Raw genomic sequence first — 23506 nt, 5'->3', positions numbered from 1 at the left:
GAAAAAATTGTCATGGTCTAGAGAGATTGTCTTCCATAGATGATACCAAGCATGTTCTGACTGGAGCACAAAGTCAGTCAAGGACTGGCTCTTGAAATTCAGGGCTAATTCCCATAACCAAAATAGTGCAAGAAGGGTGGATTTGGGTAGAATTTGCATGAGGTGAAGCAGTCAATGGATCATTTAACTCCATGCTCAGCATGTAACCTTGCTTACTGTATATCTACTCAGCCTGATTTGGGCAGTGATTTGGCTTTTCCACGAAGCCCCAGCTCTCTTTTGAGCACCCTGTTGATGAAAACTGGCATCGCTGTCGGGGGCTGTTTGTGCCATCGCTATGATCTGTGCAGTTGCAGTGTTCAGTAAAAGGCATCTGGAAGTTATGGAAGCTTTGTGGGCAACCCTCACATAGAGACATCAGCTTTCATACATGACACATCCAAGCAAGTATTGCCTGCCTATAAATCCAGAAGTGCTCCTGAGGTGCATGCATGTCTGCGACTATGTGAATTAGGCCATATTGATATTATATACAGATTGATTTGAGAGGCAAACAAATAGTGTACAATCCTAACCTGCGCTGGAAGCAGGCAGGCCAGTGGGCATCCAGTGCAAGTTTGGGAGCAAAAGCAGCACATTCCAAGGCAAGGGATCCCAAGGCCTTTCCATGTCACGTTGCAGTGGCCCCAGTGGGAACTGTTCCACCTGATGAGGTGGTACAAATCCAAGCAGCCCAGGACTGCCCTGGGCCACCTGGGAATGGGTTCGGGATCTGGCATAACTGCTGGATCCTTGCCTTGTCTCCCACTCCTTGCAACTCACCCTTCTTCCAGAGCCCACGTCAGCGCGGAGAGGCCAGTACACATCCGTGCACTGGCCTATCACGGCCTATCATCCGTGCACTGGAAAGTGGGCAATTTTCTGACACTTTCAGGCCAGCGCAAGGGACTTGTGTTGGCCCAAGGGCAGGATTGTGCCCATAGTGAAATAGTTGCATGATTGCTTCCCTGCGTGTGGAATTTTGGAAATAACCAACCAAAACTCATTTGCAGTGTGTTGATTTGGTTGCCTGAACTGAGCCTTAGCATCATTTACAACTAGAATGATATTCAAAATGTATTTAATGTGGGGGTGTATATGTGTGGGAAACTCAAATCTTATCTTCAAAAGTTGATCACTCAAAAAGGTGGACTCTACATCCACCTCAGATTTATATTGCAAAAGTTAGATAATACGTTCCGAAATCGGTTTGGCCTTCCCCTTGTCTGAGGAGCACTTTTTTTTTTAGCACAATGAGATCTTTGCATTTCCCATCAGTTCAGAAAATGCAAAATATTCCATTCCCACTTCGCTGAACTGAAACTGAATCTATTTTAGACTGTTTGCTCAGATCCATCTGTTTGCTCCTCATCATATCTTCTACATGCAGCCGTATCTTGTAGCCTTTGGATTTAGTTACTTCCTTTGCAACATTAACAGCTGTTTTGTAAAAAAAAAAAAAAAAGTCCATACTGATGCTGTTTCCCCTAAATTAGCATTTTTGTTCATATCTTAAGAATCCTGGTTGAATTAAACATGCTTAATTTTCTTCTTGAGGGAAAAGAACTCTGCTCTGAAGAACAGCAGTGTTTTCTAGCTGATTTATCCAATCACTTGTTGAAAAATATCAATATCTGGTGTACAAAAATTGCTTTTGCAGTATTAGCAGATTTTTATATTGTTTTCACTTCTTAGCTCATATTGTTAGTAGCAGTTCTGAACCTGAAGTCATTATCAGACTTAGCATTTGTACCACACTTTCTGAGTACAAAGCACCTCACATTATTATCATGATGGCCTTCCAACAGCGTTGTAATCATAGCGACATGTTGTAAGACCGTATCAAAATAACGCATCTGACATGATCCCAAAACATCTAAAATCTAAAAGCTTCATCTAAAAGCATCATTTTAATGATCTCAAAACATTGCGATAATGTTCATTATCTGGTGATGACATGTGAATATATCTGCTACTTAGGTTTTTTCACTTTGTTTTTGGACAATTAATTAGAAAAAAGCAAACCTGTAAAGTGAGTATTATTCTCCTATTGCAGCTGAGAGTGAGAGGGAGCAGTTTGCCTAAGATCACTTAGGTTGCAATCCTATATACACTTACCTGGAAGTAAGTCACGTTAGACTCAATGGAACTGATTTTTGTGCAGGCATGCATAGGATTGCCCTGTTAGTGATTTTAGGCAAGACTCAATCTAGGGAAGACTTGGTGTGCTGTTCAGTCTCCTAGCCATTACACAGCACCTGTTCTTGTGGACTGTGGTGCTTCATTATGAATTTTAAGTGACGTCCTTAGCTGGGCACCACTAAATACTCCTTAGGTATCCACTAGAACCTCCACTGTGCAATCCTTTGTATCTGAAGTGTAGCTGAGAGAGGGCTGGGGAGAACAGAGCATGAGGCTTCTCATGCAACAAGAGTGTTAACTTTATCAGCAGGAGCTCTTAGTTGTTGCCTTTGAAACCTTTTTCAAAGCATCAGGCTCAGCAGGAGGTAAACAGAAATGATCATCAATATGAGTGGCAAATCCACCATCTCAGTCTGCAGAATTGATACTGTTCTTCCACCCGTATGCTGCCTAAAATAAGGGGTATTTGCACTGTCCGTTTTTGCAAGAGGCAAGACAAAAATCTCCAGAACCCCATAGGATATTTAGAGGAAAGGGACGGTTCTAGTGCAGCTGAACCTTCCCAGGTTCAGTTTGGCTGATTCCCTCCCACTTATATGTGGGAATCAATGGCGGACTTCTCCCTCCCTGCTCCCGGGTCAAAGTTCTGCGAAGCCACCTTCCTGCGCACAAAGCTGCCCCCCACCTTTGTAGTGCAACAGAAGCTCACATGACCTTAGAGTCAAGTGTGGTCTTAAACTGCACTTCCAGAAAACCGGAAGTGCAGTTTCTGACTGCACTGGGAGCCTCAGAGAGGTCCTAGAGGCACACTGGCTCAGTGCTTACGGAATTTGTCCCATTCGCCCAGCACTAGATCCGCTGCTGGTGGCAATAGCCTGCACTTGGCCAGATGTAGATCATTGTAGGGCTGCCATTTTAAGTGACAATTCCTAGTTTGTTGCGACATCTCATCTCCCTTTATAGTAAAGCCATATATTTTCTGAAAGCATTTTTCCTTCTGAACTTTTTTATATAGCTGTGATTAAAATACAGCCTTTGAACTGAAATTGGCTCTCTGTGTGAATTATCTCCGAGTCCCTATATTCACTGGATACAACGTATAATTCCTTAATAACTGATAGATCTCCCGCTGTTGAGCACTAGTGCCTTGTGCTTTCAGTGATGTGCAGTTGTCGGATTCATTCAGACACAACGAGGTTCACCTGGAACCGATCATCAAACGTCCTAGCACTGGTTTAAATCCGCTTAATTCCCTATTGAATTCTGTGAATCTGCATCAATGTACCCAGCTGGGGTTCTTTATTTCTATATAGCCTTACCTTTTTGCTCCCATTGCATTCTTTATTTTTCAGTCCTTCACAGAGATTGAATTATTAACATTCTCTTGCCGAAAACCGCTTGACTAAGCTGATGGGATTTAAAGCAATAAAGAAAATTCATAAGGAAGTTCTACTAGGAAAGACAATTTGCTACAGCCATTGACCGAATATGATATCAAAGGATTTAGAGGTAGAAGACTTCTTGCATTCCTCTCCCTTTTCATGGCCCGTTTGGGTGTTATTAAACTTTTTCATTAAAACCCCCCTATTGCTCAGTGGAAGATAATGGTTCTGATATTTCTCGTCACTCATTTCAGAATAGGTTTTCAAGACTGGTCATCGAACCAGGGTGGAATGCAAGGAAATCCTACGGATTAGCCTCCAGCTCCAAGATATTGACAGGTGCCATTTTGAATTTGCTAGCCATAATTACTTTGAAAACTGACAGAAGATTTATGTACACACAACATTTTAAAGGCAGAAGTTACAAACAAATAGTTTGGCTGTACAAATCCAAATACAGAAGGAATCAATTTAAGTGGGACACGCACACACTTTATTGTAACACTATTCAATGAGTCCAGATGAGCTTTGAATTGCTATGGGTCTTCCTCAGGGGAACACTGTTACAATGGACAGTCACTCTTTCCAGTTTCCAAAAGAAGCTGCATGTAACCTTTTTCCTGCAAGAATTTTCCTTCTCCATGAATAAATTTCACATGTGCACTTTTTCCAGAATATGCAATCACTGAGATGGCTGTCAGCTCATCTTGGGTAGTATACTGCCACTGGTACACTAACCTTTCTCTATACGGTAATGATCACATGGAGGAAGTCAGAAATGCATTTTTTTAAATGTTGTCCATATAGAATTCCCTCTTGAGACTGATATTGCCCTCTGGTGGCAGAATGCAGGATATTTTGATCCTCATTTCCTTGGGGAAATCAATCAATCAACAGTATTTATATACCGCTTTTCAACTAAAAGTTCACAAAGCGGTTTACAGGGAAAAATCAAATAACTAAATGGCTCCCTGTCCCAAAAGGGCTCACAATCTAAAAAGATGCCAAGGAATACCAGCAGACAGCCACTAGAACAGACAGTGCTGGGGTGAGGTGGGCCAGTTACTCTCCCCCTGCTAAAAAAAGGAGCACCCACTTGAAAAAGTGCCTCTTACCCAATTAGCAGGGGTAAATATATATACTCCTGAGGCCCTGCCGACTCTCTCCCCCCCCACCCCCACACCATCACGTGTACATTTTTCTGCAAGGACAAAAGCTTTACCCAGGCAGAGATTCTCCATATAAATGGAAACAGAGCATTGATGCAGACAAATGCTGCAGGTGAGGGGGAAGGCATTAAGATAGTATCAGCATGGGGTCAGGGCTTGCCAGCACACCTTTCTGTCCTTGCCACACATTTATCAACCTATGGAGACAGAGACAGAGACAGAAAATATTTCTTTGGTCTGTGGAACTCCCTGCCACAGGATGTGGTGATGGCATCTGGCCTAGATGCCTTTAAAAGGGGATTGGACAAATTTCTGGAGGAAAAATCCATTACGGGTTACAAGCCATGATGCGTATGTGCAATCTCCTGATTTTAGAAATGGGCTATGTCAGAATGCCAGATGCAAGGGAGGGCACCAGGATGCAGGTCTCTTGTTGTCTTGTGTGCTCCCTGGGGCATTTGGTGGGCCGCTGTGAGATACAGGAAGCTGGACTAGATGGGCCTATGGCCTGATCCAGTGGGGCTGTTCTTATGTTCTTACGTAAAGAGCGACTGTAGCAGGTCAGTTTTCTCCCAGGTGTGACAATGTTAAGGAATGTATGCACTCCTGGACCTGGTGTGTTTGGCTTGTGGCAGTGGTCGTCGCCTTGTGCCCACGGTAATGCCCACAGCATCCTGTGTGGGCAGTAAGTGGGTGAGATTGGAAAATGGAAGATCCCAGGAAATTTCTGGGCCCCCTCCTTTGGGTCCTGGACTCCCTTTCTGACCCTGTGCCTGGGTACCAATTACCCCCTTTACCCCCTCTCCAAGGCCCTGCCAGTCAAACTCTCTCAGCTTCACCTGCCTCACAGGGTCATTGTGAGAACGAACAGAGAGGAGGAACTATGTACACCTGAGTTCTTTGGAGGAAGGGTATTATAAAAATGTGAAAAATAAAATAAATAACTGACTTAGGACTGATTGCTTTTCAGTCTGCCAAACTGCCTTTCCATCCAGACAGTCAAAAAGGAAGTATAAGAATAAGAATACAGTAAGTGCATTTAAAGGGTGCATTCATGTAAATGACATTAACATAAGGGAAATTCAAAATGGTTTTCTTCCTTTAGACAGAGGAGAGACTGTCGAAGCTATTCTGTATATTTTGTCACTGTTCCGACTGGAACAGATCCATGACTAAACCAGGAGCAGCATCTCATTCGTATGCAAAATGAGTTTCACTCCAGGTCTTAATTGAAAGGCTCCTTGTGAAAAAGTCTAGAGAAGATTCACTGGCATCACAAGGTACTTTTTAATCACTAAGAGGAAAGACTTTAATCAATAAGGTTCACTCCGTTTGCCCCCGGAGCTAGAGAGAAATGGTCTCCTTTTTTATATTGGCCTTTGAAAACTTCAGGCTGAAGCCAAATTTTTTTAAAAAAGGAAAAAAAAATTATCCAAGCTCCTAATATAATTATTGTTTTCTCTATTATCTTACAAGGATGTTAATTTGCCTCCCAATAATTAACTCCCCCATGTGGTTGTCAAGAAATTTAATCAATTAAAAAAACCCACATCTACAAGCTGTCACTGCTTCCCTATCTATCCTCCCCGCATCTTCTCTCCTGTGGAGGTGCCTGTTTTACCAAAACAAACAGGTGCAACACACATAATTTCTTCATACAGCCAATATTTAAATTTCTCATGTCCCCATAACCAAATATGAAGGCACAACCAATCTATGATCTGTAATATAATCACCTCATTTCCAACCCTAAAAGCATTAGAGACACCTGCAAGCATAGCACCTGGCAAAGCTACTTATTAAGTCACACAAATTGTTTTTGTGCTAAGAGACATGAAGCAATTTTGATGACATTGTAATAGAGAGGGACGATGAGTTTGGATCTAACAGAATCTAGTGTTTGTGTCTTCCATGTAGCACTCAGTGTATGAGTTCCTGTAAAACTGATGACAACACCAAATTCTTGGAGGGATTACAACTTGTCTTAAGGCCTAGGCCTATCCAGCTTTCTGGCACTGATGCAGCCATGCCAATGTGGCGCGCACTACATCCTGTGTTGTAGAGGGCAGTCACGGAGGACTGCTCAAGGTAAAGGAATTTTATTCCTTTACCTTGGGGCTGAATTGTGGCTGCATCAAATGGATTAGGATTTTATGTAGAAAATGGATTATAATTTTATGCAGAAATTATATGGCTTAAAAGAGATCCTTTTATTTTTTTATCTCCCCTTCTGACTGATTGTTGCTGTTATGAATGTAAGTCTTCTGGATAGTATTCTGGTGTAGTCACTCTATTGGGAAGGTCTGTGACTCAGCAGTAGAGCATGAACTCTGCATGCGGAAGCTCTCAGGTTCAGTCCCTTACATCTCTTGGTAAGGCTGAGACAGACCCCTGTGTGAAACCCTGGAAAGCTGCTTCCTGTTGATAGTCCTGAACTAGATGGCCCATTGATCACACTCAGTATAAAAAGGCTTTTTACATACTATTGAAAGAGCTGTGGGTTATGTAGGAGCAATTTCATGAATTACACCTGAGCAAGCTCATGCAAAGTATCCTTGACCGAGGATACCAAGTAGATTCTCCCTCCATCACATGCAGTCTTGCTCCTAAGTCTTGCTTCTAAGGGTCCCTCAGTTCTCAGGAAGAAAATTGTACCCTTCAATGAACCTCCTTCCACTTCTCTTGGTTTGGATACAATTTACTGTCTATAGAATTGTATGGGGTAGAAATGTGATAGATAAATTCCAGAGATAGGCAGATCTAGCATGGCTTGACTCGAGTAACTAGTCTTCTACCCTTTAACTCGACTCGAAAACGAGTACTAACGGGTGGGCTTTTTGAGTTGCCCAGAGTGTTTTGTGGACTCTAAAAGACTCAGATCCCGAGTCTTTTCTATGAAAAGGTCAACGGAGGCTATGTGGAAGAAAATGGAGCTGCTACCATGGTATGTGTTTGTGTGGGAGTTCTCATTTAATACTCCCCTAATGTCCGCATCCCATCTGTAAACAAGGCGGGAGTGGGTGGGACAAATTGCTTGAGAGCAGGAACAGAAGCGGCAAAAGAGAAGAGGGTCACACGCAGCAGCTTGGAGGCTTCCAGTATGACCCAATCCTTTGCAGGTCTACTCAGGAGTAGTCCCATTGTGGCTGGTCACTCATTGAGCCTGCTGGAGCCACACCATTTTTCCTGGATAGCCCCCCCGCCTCTCCCCTCACTCATCCAGGGAAGTAACCTTCATCAAAGGATCATCTGTTCCTTCAGAGATGGACAAGAGAGCCTACTCCTGCCTCTCCCCGCCTCCTGCTTGATGTAAAAGCAAAACATTAACCCTTCCCTGCCTCCTGGCTGAAACTTCCCTGCTGCTTGCCCGATCTGAATGATGGCCCCATGAGGTCTTTTACCCCATGAAAAAAGTAAGCAAGCACACCCAGACACAGACAGACTCAAGTCTGCATGCCTGGGGACTCATTTCCTAGTCAGTGGCCTCAGACTCAAAAGTGCCAGACTCACTGACAACACCTGACTTGAGTGTACATGAGTCAGCAAAAACACACGTTTTTGCGACTAGGACTTGAGTCACCTGACTAGAGTTTCCATCCCTGATAAATTCTGCTTCCTTACAAATCCAAGGGCAAGTTTAGATATGTGAAACTCCTCCATGCAGCCTGGACCCATGGAAGAACCGAATTCTTCCCACAAATTCAGGTGCCACTTCCCCTGACTGAAAAATGAACCTCCATACTCATGCCAGGAAGCTCCACCTGTATTTGTAGTTGAGCCTGGCCATGTGTTACTCCACACTCAGCTGCATCCATTGTGTTATTCTTCATGGAGCAGTTCTAAATCTATGAACTGATGCTGCAATTCTCTGGAAGAGCCATCATTCTCCTGCCAAGCTCATGATGCAGGGCATTTGTGTTATAATGACTTTCTCAACTAAACAGAGTCCAGTCCTGTGCAACAGTCCTTTTATTGTCTCCTGTTCACCTTACAGTGGATAGTAAGGTGTAATAATAGTAATGTAATAGATAGTAATGATAGAGGATTAAATGATTATAAAAGGGAGTTTAAACGGCAACTTCACTGGATTTTTCTATGAAAGGAAATTTCAAACTTGAGCCTTTTCTGCTGTTGTTTTTGATGTAGAGCAAGTCACATGCTTTTCAATGAACAAAATAATGCATCAGGGAAAACTGAAACAAGACTTAAGAAACAAATATATGGCCATTTTATAGATTTATTTTTGCAGTCCTTTAGAAATGTGAAAGTTTGCATTTCTTAAACACATCCATCCTTCCTAAATCCCTGTCCGAAAAATATTAAACTAGAATGTGATTGAATATGTGTTGTGTGGGGCTATTGGAAAAAACTGCTTCCATGGCAGTTAACATTTCAGAAGCTTTTATGGCTTGGGATTTCAATTTGCTACTGTTATCACAGTAACAGTACTTATTGTGGATGATGATGATGATGATGATGATGATGATGATGATGAACAGTATTTATATACTACTTTTCAACAAAAAAATTCACAAAGCGGCTTGCAGACAAAATCCAATAACTAGACAGCTCCCTGTCCCAAAAGGGCTCACAGTCTAAAAAGATTGTTCTTTTTAGACAAACAGCCACTAGAAAAGACACTGTTCTGGGGTGATTGCCCTGATAGCTTAGTCATGGAGTTTAATGCATGCTTGTATTTTACTATAGCAAGTTTGCAAATCTCATGATACACCAAGCTGAATGTATTTGGGTTGGTTGTTGCCTACTCTGAAAGCAGGAAGAATGGACTAGAAATATGAGAAAGAGAGAGAGAGAGAAACTTTATAATCTGTACTCAGCATCCAGATGGCAATCTCAGCCTACAGTTACTGAAGATTGCAGTGAATTTATTATTATTTGTAGCAATTAGTAATTAATGATTTTTATTCCATGCAGCAATGTGTGAACACAGAGAATATTAAATCCTTATCCTGAGAGACATGTTAAAATTATTCAGTTTTTATTAGAAAAGGGGAAGAAATAAATTATTACTATCACCATATTGCAGATGCTTAAAATAAGAAGGCATTTTTCCCCTTGAAAATCATTGTGACATGGGAATCTTACCTCATACACCTTGGCTGTATTATTCAGCCTCCGACCAGCCAAGGGGGACACCCTTTAACCAAAGGACCAGAAGGGAAAGATGTGGAACTTCCACATTGCTTGGTCAGGGTCCCTGGAGAGGTCTCTCCCTCTTGCTTTCTTTAGTACTTCAGATTCACTGTGAAGGAAGGAGATTGAATCACCCTTGTCCTCCTGTGAAGGCAGCTTCACAGAGCCTCCATTCCCTAAGCATGCAAGTAAAGCTCTCAGATAGCCTGCCCTTCTTCTCTCTCTTCATCAGCACGTTAATGACTTGTGTTTTATATCTCCTAGGGATGTGCAAATCCCCCGTGGCTACACTCAAGTTGAGTGTACCTGAGTCCCTGCCCCCCCCCCCCGTGACTTGACTCGTGCACGAGTTTTAATGGTCAGCCATGGAGACTCATCTAGAGCATTTTTGGGACTAATTTGACTTGAGTCACTAGTCTTTTCTATCCATGTGTCAGGCATGGCTCTGCCGAAAAAACAGAGCTCATGACAGGGTATGTGTTACACTCCCCTCATGTCCCTGTCCAGCCCATCTGTAAAGCTCTGCTGATCCTTGAGTGAAGGCAGCAGTGAAGAAAGTACTGATCAGTTCCTGATGAACCCCAGATATACACAGACACCCCACCCTTGACATCACAACTTCCAATTCTGCCCTTAGAAGGGACACTGAGCCCAGACAGACCTACAGTAAACGTAAGCACACTCAGACAGACTGATGTCTGCACATGGGGGGACTTTTGAGTCAGTGGCCTCGAACTTGAGTCAGTGACATGCCTGACTCGAGTGTACACAAGTCAGCAAAACAAGTATGTTTTTGCAACATGGACTCGAGTCATGTGACTTAAATTCCCATCCCTGATACCTCCCTCCTCCCAGTTTCCTACCTGCCTTGATGATTCTGGGGTCTGGTTCCTAGTTGCCCTGGCAACCAAGGAGGCTCAGGAACAAGAAGTCTCTCTCACCAGTAAGCTTGTAAGCATCACTCTTAGGCCAGGATTGCTTGTAGCTCTTGCTGCATTTCCTTGGTCACCTGAGGGGCAGCATTCACATTTCTATTGGCCATGTCAGAAGGCATGTCCCAAATAGGTCAGCAGGGTACCAGGCTCTAGAGATCTGGACAACCATTCAGGAATACTCACCATGTTTTGCAGCTATAAGAAGTTGGTCACTGTGGTTGCAACCCTATCTATACTACATCCATTTTGATATACTGACATGGTTACACTGTAAAGCTGATTTCTTTCACATTCACAAGTACAACTTGAACTGTTCTGTTGTCACCAGATCACTACTTCTTAAGGTCACAAACTATGGCAGCTCTAAGTATGTATAGTGATGGTGGGCCGATTAAGACGATGTACATTTAGGAATTCATAGATCCAGTTGGGGCTTTACTATTGGGTTCTGAATCTATGTGATAGATCAGCTGTTGAATTAAGACATTGACTTTGCACACCAATATAGTAACTTCTGCAAGAAACAGGTGGAAGGTGACTGAAGACTTGCACCAAATACTACCGTGCATGCATATCACAGAACCGTTAGAAAGACTGCATCATGGGAAAGGAAATCATTATTATTTCCAATAAGTTATTCCAGCTATTGGATGTATTATTGTAACTCTGTGGACTGGACAACAATACAGGACACAGAAGAGAGTAAAGTATGGTGGGAGCATGGATTCTCCAGACAATATAGTTACTAGATGGTTGACCTTCTGTCATTATCTGGTCATCAGACCAATACTCTCCACCAGTTGCACTTCAAGCACCAACCTCTAGCAATTGATTTTAGGAAATCTGGGATGGAGAAAACACACTCCAGGCACACTAAACTTCACGGCGCAATCTGCCCACAGTCTAAGGCTCAGTCTGGCTCTGTCAGCCAAATCACCATAATTTGCTGTTTGTAAAAACAGTGACTGGTATCCTAAGAATCACGCTAGTTTCTGTGCAACAAAGTGGTCTTCAGATAGCAGTATTCATGCTCTGTGATATGAATACTGTTTCTCTCTAATATATGTTTTAAAAACAATTTATGATACTCAGGGTGATTCTCCAGTTGAAAGAAAAAAAGTAAACAAAAAACCACTGGCTTAAGTTAAAGTGGGGTCAGATTCAGACTGAATGAAGAACAATAGTTTTCTTCTTTGTAAATGAGCATCTGCAAACTGCAGGCTTGTGTGGTGCTATTCTATTTTTCTCCTATACGCGCAAGAAATGTTTGCATTCACTTTGAAGAAAACTGCAGTTCTGCATTACAGCCAAATCTGGGAGCACAGTTTCCTTTAAACCACAATTGGAAAACGTACTAGGAACAAAACTTTCAAATCTGATGGTTTCAAATCTTGGTGTGTTCCCTAACTATGGTTTGAAGTAAACCATAGTTATTGAGTTCAGATATACCACAGAACTGTAGTTACCCCCGTACTCACCAATAAAGACACCAGACTTGGGATTGAACTGGGCCACTTTATTGAATTTTACAATTGCAGCAGGGCTGGTTGGGAGAAACAACATCCCTAGCCCAACGTGTGAGGGACTAGGTTGGGGGAAATTGTCCTAATGGCTTGCTTCCCCTGCAGATTTTTTTGGGGCAAACCATCTGACTTAAGACCAGGCTCTATATCAAGATGAAACTAGCCTTTAATAGTCACCCCTGAAGGATCAAGGCAGATGCACAGCTCAGCCCTCAGAATGAACCTTTCCAGGCCTTGCCAGTACAGTCAAGGGGCTTGCCAGTCAGCCTCTTAGAACTGGTCAGGCATCATCAGAGCGGTCATGGCTCCCCCTGACTTTGTTGCCTTGGATTGGGACACCTGTACTCACCTACCTACTCTTCCCCACATGCTGCATGCAAAGTGATCAAACTTACACAACTGGGAACAATAATCATCCAGACCTTGCCAGTCTGGGGTAGGTGATAAAGCAGTCATCCAAGGCCAATCAGGATGACAGTGAAAAATTCCTATCTGGCCCTTGATGAGTGACCAAGTCATCAAACTAGTTTCAAACTAGTCAAAAGTCTGAATGCCTGTATATATTCTGTTAGCCCTTCTCCCCAAGCTTTGCATACAGAATAGCCTAGCTATATAAATTTTTGCAGCCAGGCCAGCCACAAATGATGTTTTGATTGACAATGTTGAAAGGAAATTAAATCCATGATGGAACACATACTCGCTTTCTCCCTTCTCCACTGTTCTCTGTCCTGTTTATTCCTCAGTCATTCAAACACAATTTGTTAAAGGATATTTCAGCTACAGATAATAAGGCTAAAAAGTGTCATTGCTGTGTTCTGAGCATTGCGGAAAAGTGACAGACAAGACCATTTAAATTGCTACCTAGGCAGACACTTTAAAATGCTGATTTTGACAGTGGTAATGTAAAGTACAAATCAATTGGGAAATGCAAAACAGCCATTCTCTGCTTTGCTTTTCCTGGAAGAATCTGTGAGACTCAGCTACTCTCAGAAAGTTGGAATTGAAAATACATTATTCCATTTAGGGTTGAAATTCCAGTCAATTATAAAAAATGCTAATTAATCAGTCAGTTGTAGTAATGGTGACATATTTCCATATCTTCTCTGGAAATGATCCACAGCAAACAGTATGTCAGATATGCATTGCATGTTCAAAAAATTATCCAAATTCTGGATAAGGGGTCAGTTGGGTCCCTAGGCCCTGCTGCAACATGTCCAGAAGCCTTCTATGTCACTTGCCAAAAAGACTGAAGTGAAGACGGATTGTCACGAAGGCTCCAGTTAATGCTGTGGCAGGACCCAAGTCCTTTGATGCTACATTTTATGTTGGCAACATATATTTTTTTTAATGAGTCATGATGTTAGCAACCCAGTTAGGGAACTGCAGCTTCATCTCCATTTATGTGGTTGGTTGTTGAGTGATCCATACCTGTAATTCCCTTCATTAAACACTTGACTATTATTGTTTGACTTCTCAGTTGGCCAACTTTTTTGATATGATATGCTAACCCTAATTAGATTTAAATGGCAAAGTACTAGTTCGCTGCTGCCTTCTCTCAGGTTCTAAGACAGTAGTCTCTCAGTATCTTTGGGGAATCTGTTCCTGGACCCACTGGGGATACTGAAATCTGCAGATTCTGGGGTCCATGTTTTAAAAGTTTTTAAAAGCATTCCTTACCTTAGCGCTACAAACGGTGCCAGCTGCAGGGAAGACTCTGGTGCTCCCAGAAGCCACTTCTGGGTCACGCTGAGGCTCATGACCCCAGAGTACCTCAGAATGAATCATGAGACTGTTTAGCCTCTGACTCTGACTTTAATTAATGACATCTGACTTGAACCTAGCATGTTGAAGTCTGTACTTAAAATGGAGTCCTTAAAATGGACTCCTTTTAAAATGGAGTCTTCAGTACTGACACAGTTCTGCCAACCGGTTCTGCTCAGTGTTCACGGGCCTTGAAATCTTGCATTTCCCCTCCCCCTTTGCACACAAGTGAAATACGTTTTAAACTTCCAGTCCTAGTTTAAAAGAAACCAAGATTTGCTGACGCATCTGAACCAAAGTTTGCAAGCAAGCCAGGACGGGAGTTTCATATCCATGTCTGGCCAAGGACCTAACTCAGGAAGAGACAACATGTGGATGCTCAGTGGTCTGGCCACTGGGCACGTCGACCTAATTTCAGGTGCAATCCTGCTATAACCTTCACAAGTTGGCAGCCCTTGGGAAGAACAGTGTCTGCACAGGGCTGGAGCCTTTTAGAAAAGCATACCAATAAGGGAATGGTAAACAGGAATATGTAAAACCCTGCAGAGAGTTTTCACGAGTCTTCTACAACCTCTTGAACCTTCATTGAAATTGCTCAGAAAGATGCCTCATCAGAAGAGGAACTTTCCAATTTTCCTCTAGACAACATTTCCATCCCAACTCTACTTGAAATGTAGCTATGGGATGGTTAACTTCCCTTCTTGCCCAGATTCCTGACTAGGCCCTTAATCACATTCCAAGAATACCTGTGCATTTTGCTGATTAGAGTACAATAAATTTAATAATCCTTGAATGCTAAGAGCTCGTGTTGTAGTTTCACAGCTCATGAAATGTGTCAGTTTAAGATATGAGGCAAATAGCCCTTTTCCCTGTCTTTCTCTCTTTTCTTCTTTTGCAAAGCCTTGTGACTTCATGGTAACCTTATCTCTCATTACACTGGATACAATATGATCATGAAAAAATAATGCAGGACATGATTTCATTAAGAATTAACAAGCCATCTTGGTGAAGGTGTACCCCCTTTAATTTTGTGCTACAAGTGAATATAGCACAACCTTTCCTTATCACTTATAAGCAGCGCTTCAAATTTGGGAACAGGAATGGGGCGTGCTCTGTGTGAGCAAACAGCTGTTAGATACTGAAGTTTTATGAAATATCATGAATTATGAACATATGTGCAAAACGCACTAGCAATGTGTCAGTGGTTTGTTAATGGTAAATGGACTCATCTGTGGGTTAATTTAGACTAAAAGGATTCCACTCTGAAATTAAAAAGGATTCCACTCTGAAATTAATTACTTCCAGGTAATACTGATAGAGCAATTGCTTGGGGCATTCCAAGAGAAGGACACATATTTCCTACCGGTTTTTCAATAGAAACATAGTTTAACAAAGTGATGGGACAAAAATCATTTCTTGCTTCCTTGTATAGCAGCTAAGAGACTCAAAGACCAATTATATGCATGTCTACTCAGAATTAAGACCCATTAAAGTCAGAATTAAGACCCATTAAATACTTCCAGGAAAGTGTGTTTATGATTGCAGCATGAGCTAGATCAAGAAGTCCCTGGTTCAAATCTCTCATCTGTCACAGGGTAGGCTTAGGCTAGCCATTATCTCTGAGCCCCTCCCTTCCCCATGAGAACATTAATATAGTCTTACTGGGCTGGTGCGACAACTACTGAAATAATGTGTATAAAACAGTTTTGGGCACTAATATAGTATTAATGTTTAGTATTTTTATGTATGGGTAGTGTTTTACAACCCAATCCTATCCTCCCCCCCCCCTCCCACACACACACTGGTGCTCAAGCTTTCAAAGCCTCAGGCCCTGTTTTAACCCCAGGCAAAGTATACTGAATCAATACAGCCCACCAATCTACTCCCTATCCCACTGAACTAGAGGGGGAAAGAAGCAGATAATATTGGGGGAAGGGGATGCCATAAAATCACTATTGTACTGCTGCTAGTTGTTGGATTAGGCATGAGTCAGAAGGGTGCACATTCATTAGCACCATGAGGAAAAAAGTTGGTGAATGAGGAGGCCCACTGCCTGAGAAACTGGCCAAAAAAGGACAGGTTTTTTGTCCACTTAATTGTGCAGCCAAGAGCTTGGTGTGGCCCAGAGTGGTAGGCTGCAGTACTGCAACCGAAAACTCTCTGCCCAACTTGAGTTCGGATCTCAGGAAGCAGGCCTGAGGTCGACTCAGCTTTCCAGCCTTCCAAGGTTGGTAAAATGAGTACCCAGCTCACTGGGGAAAGGTAACAAGGCAATAGCAAACCACCCCACTTATAATCTGCCAGGAAAGCGTTGCAGCAGTGGCATCATCCCAAGGGTCAGTAATAACCTTTTATTTGAACAAGCTCTTAGTTACTATGCAAATGAAGCTGAAGAAGGGAAATATGCAGCATTGTCCAAGGTATGTTACTGAGAAGAAAGTCCCATGGATCACAATGGGTTCCTGCTCCCAAATAAGCATGCATAGGATTGCAGTCTGAACTTAAACTACATTTTTGAATCTCTGCCATAAAGCAGTGTTTAATTTCTCAAAGGTTAAAGAATCGTGGAAAAACAACTAAAATATGTTGAATTTTGCCATTTTGCAGATGAATTCAAGTTCTTTATGAAACGGCTGCCCATGAACTATTTCCTCAACACATCTGCCATTATGCACTTGTGGACAATGGATTCCAATTTTCAGCATCGCTACGAGCAACTGGAAACCAGCATGAAGCAACTGTTCCTCAAGGCGCAGAAAATTGTTCATAAGCTCTTTAGCCTTAGTAAGAGGTGCCATAAACAGCCACTCATCAGCCTGCCGAGGCAAAGGTAAGAAACAAAGAGAAAATGCAACCAGCCTAGTACAGTGGTTCATACGGGAATCAGGTGGGTGGATTGCTGAGCTGTGTTGGGACCGCATTGTACAAGTCAGTGGTGAAACCTAAAGCAGAATCAGAAAGTAAAAGTTAAATATTTAAGAATCAAGTTCATTTTCTAAAGCTGCATTCGATGGGCTGGGAAGCAGAAGAGAATCCCCATTGTCTCTCAAGTGCATATTGGTAGTAGACAAATAAGCAGAAAATTATCTCATTGCATCGTAGACCCCAAAAGCAATCGTGCATTGAATCTGAATCTCCTAATAAATTAGATCCCCATCCTTTAATAGGGAAAGGCCTTCAGTGTTGGAAAAAGGGAGACATCTATCCATTGTGACATGTACCAATCAATATTTTACATGTCCCAGAGACAGGAAGATACACAACTTGTCAAAAAGCAATCAGTTACACTTACTCAATTATGGGCTTTGTATTCTGCATACTAATGAAGAACAATTTGCATTAAGCACTGTCACAGTGCAATCCAATGCATATCTACTCAAAAGTAAGTTCCATTGAATTCAGTAGGATTTACTCCCAGGTGTGTTTGGATTGCAGCCTCAAGTGTCATACCTTTAGCTATGCCTGAAATTGCTACCTGACATTTCTCTGGAACAGTCAGACCAGTTTTCTCCAGGTATAAGAATACTCGTGAAAAGGGGAAAAAAAGACTCATTTTGCTCAAAAGGGATTTTGAGCCCCATAAAATGGCAGTAGCCATGTCAAGCAGGTCAGGGTAATCACAGAAATTATATCTCCTGTCAGCTGCATTAAAACATTGCTGGATGTGCCTATGAGTGAGTGTGATGCAATCATAGTTAGACTGAGAGCACAATCCTAACCAGGTCTACTCAGAAGCAAGTCCTATTTTTTCAGTGGGGCTTACTCTTAGGTTAGTGTGGTTAGGATTGTAGCCTGAGCCTACAATTCAAACCTGTTTATCTGTGGGGGCAAGTCAAATTTATTTTAGCAAAACTTTCTTCCAAGTAAGTGTTCTTACTATTGCAGCCTAACAGCCCAATCTTAAGTAGGGTCTACAGCACCAATATCCACTGCCATAAGTCACGCCATAAGTTGCTATCACAAGTGGTTGAAAGTTCTGCACAACTGTCATCTGATCCCAGATGCCCACTACAGCAAGTATGGTGACAGTGGAAATAGGCAGGGATATTTAGGGGGTGAATTCGGGTGAGGATCTGACCGGGCAAGGGGAAATTTGGGGGTGGGGTCTTGGTGGCAGCTGCGCATACTGAGATCCTATGTCCCCCTCCTAGTCTGGATCCACCTCCAGCCTCTCCTCGGATTTTTGCCAGCAAAACAACTACCATAGGTTCAAAAAGACCAATTGGTGGCCTCTCCTGGGATGCCTTGTCGTCGTTGTCCCCTGCCATTGTATGTTGTGTGGGCTCCCACAGTATGCTAAATAGGGTGGTGGAGAATAAAATTGGGGAGTAAGGGTACATACTTATTTCACACAGATATTTTTTATATTAATAAGAATACAAATCTGGGAATTCCAATGGTGTAGAACATGTAGGAATGTCTGCAGACCTTTGATTTCTGTCTCTTAGCTGTCCCTGAGTATATGTGGATTTTTCTTTTCATCCTTTATTTCCTACTGTGGTGTTCCCACATATTTCCTCTTTTGCACATCAACAGTTCAGCAGGGACCATGGCTTGCGCATCTTAGCTCTTTTCCACCAGACAGCAATGCCTAATTTATCAAAGGTGCTGGAACTCAAGCCTGATTAAATAACTATCCCAACCAGGAAGTGGCCAACCCTTGGCCTCAGATGAATGGGGGCTCACTGTGATAATTCACTAGTGAGGGATGTTGAAAAACAGTGAAGCCAGCTTTCAGGCAGAGAGAAATATACTGAGAGGCTGATACTAGTGTCTGAAACATGTCTTGCACTCTGACGCCTACTTCCCTGACACAGGTGAAATGCTGAAGCTGGTAGACTCTTCTTTTGGTAGAAGAGAGCTGGCAATTTTAACGCATGCTAGGGGACAGGGGCAGCTTAATGGCTCTCCGAGTTTGGTGGGGTGTGCTTGGGGGTGGTGTCTCTTTGCCCAGTGGTTCACCAGGTGCTTCCTCTGCCATTCTTCCTCCCATTTCTGGGATTAAAGAACGAAATGGAAAATGGAGCAGAAAAGGACGTGCAGCGGAGGATGGGCTAGAGCACTTCCTTTTCCACTCTTTTCTTTTCAAGTTCAGGGAGTGAGATAGCAAAGCAAGGCCTAGGAAAGGGGGTAAAGGGGGTAATTTGTACCCAGGCCCAGGGTCAGAAAGGGGGCCCAGGAGCCAAAGGAGGGGGCCAAGAAATTTCCTGGGATCTTACATTTTTTTCCAATCTCAACCAGGCTCACTGCCCATGCAGGATGCTGTATCTAGCTGCAAATGCCAGGCAGGCAGGTAGATCTGAGCTCTGCATGGGGAAGACTGGTAGACCTGGGCTCCAAAGACTATTCTGGCTGTTGCCACTTTCCCCCTGCCTGTTTTGCTCCCATTCTGCCCACCCCTATTGCTCCCAGTCTGTTTCACACCCTCCCTCTTTGGGTAAGGGCCCAAAAGAAACTTTGTACCTCCTGATAAAATTCCTCTCAAAGGCCCTGCAGGAGGGAGCCATGGAGGCAGGCAGGAGGAGGCAGGTGGGCATCCCTTCTGCCTCATGTGACCACTTCAGCCATCATTGTGTACAGACAGACCTGTTAAAGGATGCATTTTCCAACTCTTAGGCTAATCTGATAGTCTATAGCTCCTCCCTTATAGCTCATGTATCCCTGAGCAGATATCAAAAGAACTGAGACATTTAGTGCCTGCTACTAAATGTTAGATAGCTACTAAATTAGCTAGGTGTCTGGATTGTGGAAAATTTTTGTCAGGAATGACAATCACTGGCAAAATCATAACAGAGCCAGATTCTTAGTTCTGATTGTATTTTTTGATCCATGATGTCCATTTACCATGATGTCCATCACTTGATGCTGAAGTCATTGAATGCTGATCACACATGTGTCAAGAAAGCAAAACACAAACTGTTGCTTAAAGAGACACATGTATATTTTAAAGCTAACAAAATTAGAGGTGCATTGTGAGTAGGGCACATTATTTTGAAGAACATCTGTATACCGGTTTTCAACAGGCATAGTTCAAAGACTACTGTGATAGGGCCCAATCCTAGGGGCCATGGCGCTGGCACACTGCTGGCCCGGGCTGTTGCAAAAAGTGCCATAAGGCACTTTTGTGACAGCGGACCTGATGTGCCACCAGCGCTGAGCCCAGTGCCAGGTGACACTGGGCCTCAGTGCCTGAAGATCTCCGCTGAGAGTTCCTGGTGGTCGGAGTGGCCAGCAGCAGAGTGTTTTGGGGAGGGGGGAGGGTGGGAAGGGGGAAGGAGAGAGTGGGTCCGGGAGGGGGGCGGAGACGGTGATAGGCTCTGTCAATGTATCCTGACCCCCCCCCCCCGGGGCCTGGAAACCCAACACAGTTCTCCTCGATTCTGCACCAGCTCAATAGCAGGCACAAATTCAAGGAGACTCATTGGGGCCACCTTGGTCTTACACAGGGTAAGGGAATATTTGTTCCCTTACCCTGAGGAGACTTGGCGCTACTTCCCTACTCCACAGGATACAGCAGTCACCATTGTGGTGCCGCTGTAGCCCTGGGCACTAGGAAAGCATAGGAAAGGGTTGTTAATCAGTCTCCAAGCCATATTTTAGTCTACCCATCCTGGGAACTGGAAAAATCAGGTGATTTTTCATTGGTTTGTCACTCATTACTAATTTCTAGGGTCATTGGTCCAGTTGATCTTAATTTAACAAAATAGGGCTTAGGAGAGACACACACATTGCCCTTCATCTCGTCGTCCATTCTGCTTCTTTCCTAGACTTGATCAAGTCAGTATTTTTTTGAATCCTTAAATCTAGAAATATGGGAAAATCTATTTGAGAACAAGATGAAATACACCCAAAGCTTCCTTACTCTAATTTCTGTCTGTAATGTGTTCCAGATGGATTTCTCTAATTATTCTATCTCCTCAAAGAGAAGGGCAATGATAGTTTTTAAGTTAGGCAGAGTGACTTTAAAAATGCATTAAGATGATGTGACAGGTCCTCCCCTCCACAAGCATTTTACTCATTGATAGAAGGTCCATAAATCATTGATACTACATTTCCCCTAAATTATCTGTAGCACAAATTTCCCAGATTTGGTTGGTCATTTTCCAAAGACCGTAAAAAAGCCTAACAACCTAGACAATTCTCCTTTTTACAACTGTTCTGTCATTAGGATTCCATCCAGCATCTATCAAAGCCAAAGGGAGCCATAGTAAATAGAACGATCACTGAAACCATGCCAAGGCAAAGTATGTTTCACTACACCAATAGTCATTCAGTAGAGGGACAGATTGCTATCTTATGGCATCCATAAATTCAAAACAATAACATAATTTTTCTTATAGAAAACTAGGAATGTTTGAAATGCCCAATATAAATCACATAGAATTTATGAGAATATTAGTATACATTCACATTTACCTTCCCTAGCCCCAGAAGTCATTACCAGCCTGATTCTATACAGAGTTTGGCAAATGTAAGACAACCAGTTTCAAGCATACTTAGTGTGACAGAAAAGTGAATATCGATGACCAGGTAACATCGGAACAAGGAAAGTTTCTGCTTGTAGCCATGTTGTTAGGCCCAAGTACAAGGCCCCAGCTGTAACCAACTTCTAATTAGTGCATGCCAGGCCTGAGAGAACTGTGGAGGAGGCCGCTTCACAGGGCCCTCAGATACCAAACTACCAAGTGGGCTCCAAGGCCAACTTGATTAACAACAGGGTACAGCTGTGAACTTCTCAGGTTGGGAGGGGGGACTCCACCATGAGTAAGAAGGCTTGTGGGACGTCCACCCCTAGAATGTTCAGCTGGAACCGAGTTCTGATTGGTGGGTGGGTCAGGAGACCTATAAAGGTGAGGGAAAAGAGCTTTCTTTGTTCTAGCTTTGCCTCTGGCTAAGGGGGCCTAAGCTTTGACCATTCTGACAAGAGGGACCCACCTTGACTGCAGCAAGGATGGGTTAGACTAGACTGGAAATCTAAAGACTTTGGTGAGTGATAGTTAGAGTTAGGAGTTATCTCTTTATTGTTTTATTAGTACTGAGTGTTGTATTGTATTGGTATGCTCTATCCTAAATTCTAAAACCTTTGACTGATGCAGTGCTGTCTGTATCACTATTCTTTAAACCTATATTCAATAAATCCTATCTATTACAACTGACTGGATTATTGGGACTGGCGAAGCAAAGGGGACTGGTTGTGGGAGTTAATCCAGTGCGACTGGGTGGAACCTGGAGACCCAGTACTAGGAGCCTGCTCCAAGGTTCAAGCTGAGTCCAAGGGGGGCTCAGGCTGCAGCATGGTTCAGGGGAGGGTTCCACAAATTTGGCCTGGCTACCAGGATTGGAAGCTCTATGGTTAACGAGTGATTGGTAACTGGAGTTGGAAAGACCCTGAGGGGTGTCAGATGGTTGTATGGGTTTATGGCCACTTGATTACCCTAAGGGCAAAAAACCAATTACAGGGCCCTCAAGGGAGGGTCGTCTTGATTGTCACACTTAGCAGCAGAGGATCAGACTGTATCTTGTAGGAGTATTCCAGCAGTTACTGGAGATATACAGATGTTTTATATTAAGTCAGATCATTGTGCATCTATCCCACTCCTGTCTACTCCAAGTTGCTGTGTCTCTTCAGTCTCACATGCAGTTATCCTTTGCCAACCTGGTCTCTAGGATCCATTAATTTGAGATACTAGAGTTTGAACTTAGAACCTCCAGCCTGCAAAGCACATGCTATGCCATTGAGGTGTTGCTCCTGCCCAAATTACTCAGCTTCTTTTCCATTCGGCATCCTTTTCTCATACTCCCAATTAAGGATGAGGTTAGATTTCAGCATCCCCATAATACATGCAAGCAGCTTGTTCTTGCCATTATAAGCGCCAGCCTTAAAAGGAATCAAGCCTACTGTGTAGGGTGTTGTGCTTTTATCTAAAACCATCAACACATAATCTGGACTAGAAGAGGCTCCTTTGGGCAGTTCAGGGGCTGAAGTGCTTGGCTGCAGTGTGGGTATCCCTGATATAAGCACCAGGTGGACATGCCTCTAAATTAAATGCCCCAATGCCTCCTGACCCATCTCTGGTATGTGTTAAAATTAGCTTGAAATTCCTAAGAATCTTGGAAATTTTGCATGGGTGAGGCATCAAGGATGTTTCATACATCATGTCAGAAAACTACTATTTCCAGAGTTCTTTGATATGGAACCATGAATATTGCAGTTTCAAGCCTGAACAAATATAGTTGTAAAATAAATTTCTAGTCACCGCACTGAATTTGACAGCACACTGAAGTATGACTAAAAAAATAATGTTGTAACCCTTAACTGAGGAAATGAAGGAAGAAGTTTGGCTATGGAAATAACATAAGCAGTGGTGCCACTAGGGTTTGCATCACCTGGTGCAGGAGGC

The 23506-nt window shown here is 43.0% G+C and overlaps 1 protein-coding gene across 2 annotated transcripts in view; it reads left to right on the top strand.

Moving 5' to 3' along the window:
• The window catches only part of BRINP3 (BMP/retinoic acid inducible neural specific 3), a 259826-nt gene that overhangs the window by 195963 nt on the left and 40357 nt on the right, over positions 1-23506 (top strand). For both annotated transcript variants that reach the window (XM_066624973.1, XM_066624974.1), the window contains one exon: positions 16713-16935. In XM_066624973.1, the coding sequence (XP_066481070.1) occupies positions 16713-16935 (223 nt within the window). The remainder of the gene's footprint in view (positions 1-16712; positions 16936-23506) is intronic.

Source organism: Tiliqua scincoides, chromosome 4, assembly GCF_035046505.1.
Source record: "Tiliqua scincoides isolate rTilSci1 chromosome 4, rTilSci1.hap2, whole genome shotgun sequence".
Classification (NCBI taxonomy): Eukaryota; Metazoa; Chordata; class Lepidosauria; order Squamata; family Scincidae; genus Tiliqua; species Tiliqua scincoides.
This window is presented reverse-complemented; position numbering and strand designations above follow the sequence as displayed.